The sequence below is a fragment of the Populus euphratica genome, unplaced genomic scaffold, assembly GCF_000495115.2.
Source record: "Populus euphratica unplaced genomic scaffold, PopEup_1.0 scaffold91.1, whole genome shotgun sequence".
Classification (NCBI taxonomy): Eukaryota; Viridiplantae; Streptophyta; class Magnoliopsida; order Malpighiales; family Salicaceae; genus Populus; species Populus euphratica.
The window spans coordinates 417,153-420,309 of record NW_011499917.1 but is presented as its reverse complement, the minus strand read 5'-3'; the positions used below and the strand labels follow the sequence as shown (position 1 = coordinate 420,309).

Sequence of the window (3,157 nt, the reverse complement as noted above, 5' to 3'; positions counted from 1 at the left end):
CATTGCATATAGTTTGAACTAGCCTTGATAATCATGCTCGTGGAGGAGTTGAATTGTTTTGACATCAAATTAAAGTAAAAAATAATATAAAAAATTATTAATGTTAAATTTATAATTTAAATAATGAGGATTGAATTAAATTAGGATATCTCATCAAATTAGTGTTTTAGATAAAAAAAAAATATGAATAACTTGATAAATAAATATAACTGATTTATTAGATTTGAAACATTGAATCTAAAAAAATCATGAAGTTTAATTCTCAATCAATCAAATATTTAAGTATAAAATTAAAAAATAATTTTAATTATTCAAGAGGGTTTTAATAAACAACAATTAAAATAATGAAGAACAAAATTAAAATACAAAATCAATTTATATTTAATTGATTGGTAAAATTAAGAATAAAAATTAATTTAGTAAAAGGATAAAAAAATGAACATTGAAATTGACATGAAAAATAAAAACAACATTGTAATTAAAGGGTAAATTTGAAAAAAAAAATACAAAGAAGTTAAGAAAAAAAATTGAAAATCAAAACAACGAGAACCAAATTGAAAAACATAATACAATTAATTTGAATTGAATGATAAAATTGAAAACCATCAAAACTTTTATAAAAAACCAATGATAAAAATTAGAAATCCAAATAATAAGAACCACATTAGAGAATGCTTCGGATGACATGGTGGAAGGGTATTTGGAGGCGACACTCAAACAAGGTTTATGTTTTTTACCCAAAATCTTATTTTTCAACTTATTTAACATAAAACATCATAAAAAAGGAGCTTAAACACATGCATAAAACCATAAATAGCCTAAAAACAAAAAACCACGCAAAAACTCAAAATCTTAAATATGATTTTTTTTATGCAATTCAAAGATAAAAAAAAATACTTAAATAGAACTCTTATCATCAAATAAAATTCATTGACACTAGAATCAGTTATTTTGATACTAGAATTAGCGTTAACATTGATTTTATCTCTTTACCAATACAATCCAATCCAATAACTTCTCTCTCTCCTTTTTCTCTGTAAAATTAATGTCTGAAAAATAATAAAAATTAATTTTTATATCATGATTGGTTTTTTAAAATTTAAAAGGATTTAAATTATATAAATTATATTATTTTTTAAGATAGAGGAGATAAGTATATTTTTTGCAAAAAAATTGAAACTTCACTTATTTTTTATGTCTTTTTTATTTAGATATTTTTTTCTTTTAATTCTATTATTACCTAAAAAATGAAAGTAATTAGTTTTTAATTAAGATTAAATTACCAAAAAATAAAGCTTTGAGATCTAAATAAATTATTAAAAAATAACCAATGAGTTTTCATCTACAACTAGAATATCACACTTCAAGTGTTTGCTATAATCATAGCATTCATGGAATTATTTAATTTTATATGACATCCAATCCATGCAGTGTTAAAATTATATATATATATATATATGCCTTGTCGCTATGATGCACCCCCTAGAAGTCAACTTGCCCCTGACCAGACGCCCAGGCTACATATATTCAACACCAGACACTAACGATTCCTCGTAACCAAACAAGCTCGCACATTCACCGCTTCGAAATTTAACCCCAGTTAACTCCCAATGCGCGCAATACGCACCCGCTCCCATCTATAAAGTCATCATCCAGCCTCTTGTGATTTCCTCATCCTTTTCTATTCTAATTTACCCTTCGTCTCTATCAAAAATATCCTAGGGTTTCTCAATGGCTGCTGAGGTTGAGTACAGGTGCTTTGTTGGTGGCCTTGCTTGGGCCACTACTGACCAATCCCTTCAAGAAGCGTTTAGCCAGTACGGTGAAATCATCGATTCGAAGGTCCGTTTGCCTTCGCAGAAACGGATCTGACCCGGCCCGATCGGTTTCGGCTCTGGCGATCCATTATCTGTTTGATCTGTTTGTGTTACTATTTGTTACTGTTCTCTGTTCTCTTTTATGTTACTGTCACTAACCACCAATCGGTACGTTCATCTTCAGTGCTTTGGCTCGAAGATCGATCGATTTGTTCATTTTTTCCTCTTCTTTACGATGGTCCCTTTAGATCTGATCAGGTTTTAATTGTCCACAGATTATAAATGATCGTGAAACTGGAAGATCTCGCGGTTTTGGATTTGTGACTTTCAACAACGAGAAGGCAATGAGAGATGCGATCGATGGAATGAACGGCCAAGACCTTGATGGGCGTAACATCACCGTGAATGAAGCACAATCTCGTGGAAGGAGGGGGGGGTGGCGGCGGAGGCTCCAGCCGCGGTGGCGGTTACGGAGGTGGGCGCCGAGAAGGCGGTTATAACCGTGGTGGCGGTGGATACGGCGGAGGCGGCGGTGGATATGGTGGTGGTGGTGGAGGATACGGTGGTGGTGGTTATGGTGGTGGACGTGACCGTGGGTACGGTGATGGTGGATCAAGGTATTCTTCCAGGGGTGGATCTGAAGGTGGTAGCTGGAGGGATTAGGTTTAGGACACGTGGTTGTTTTATGATTTTAATGGCTTTAGCTTTAGTTGTGGTTCAGTTTGGTTATGGTATCTCTCGTGTTCTGATTTTGTGGTTGTTGCTTTTTTGACCGATGGTTACTTATTTGTGTTCACTCTGTTGAAAAAATTGAAATGAAGTAATAGATCTTCGTTTGCGAACTTACGCCTCTTTCTGTGTTGTTTCGTTTACTTTCGCTCACACATCCAAAAGTCATCTAATTTTGGTATAACTAAGCTGCTGGTCGAATAAAAAAACTTTAACCTAAAAGTGATGTAAAAATCAAAGGATAAAAAACTTGAATGACCAAAATAAATTAAAGAACAGTTAAAACAACGCTGGATGCGGTTCGACTGCTTTCCTGATTGGTTGGTTAACAGACGTCTCTTTGTTTTCGTCTTCTTCAAAGTGTACAGATGCAATGCGTGTAACGCTAAACAACAACCAGAAGAAGAGTGCGAAACAACAGCTCTGATTGGGTGGTGTTTGAGACCGCGAAAGATCTCGGATGTTGATTTCTAGGGTATATATCTCTTGCTTGGGGCAGCGTCAAAGGAAATGGGCCTCGTAGGGGAATTGAAAAAATAGATAATAGGATTCGAGTAAGTTAGGGAGGATAAAAAGGCGACCAGCTGGATGCTGTTTCATGAAGAAAACAT

General features: G+C 33.8%; 1 protein-coding gene across 1 annotated transcript; it reads left to right on the top strand.

Moving 5' to 3' along the window:
* The first annotated feature begins 1,663 nt into the window (after positions 1-1,663).
* On the top strand, positions 1,664-2,662 carry LOC105134710 (glycine-rich RNA-binding protein-like). Its single transcript, XM_011039221.1, is given in 3 exon segments — positions 1,664-1,842; positions 2,093-2,241; positions 2,243-2,662. Coding segments are annotated over 3 exon segments (498 nt in total). The 5' UTR covers positions 1,664-1,731; the 3' UTR covers positions 2,481-2,662.
* Positions 2,663-3,157: the final 495 nt, after the last annotated feature.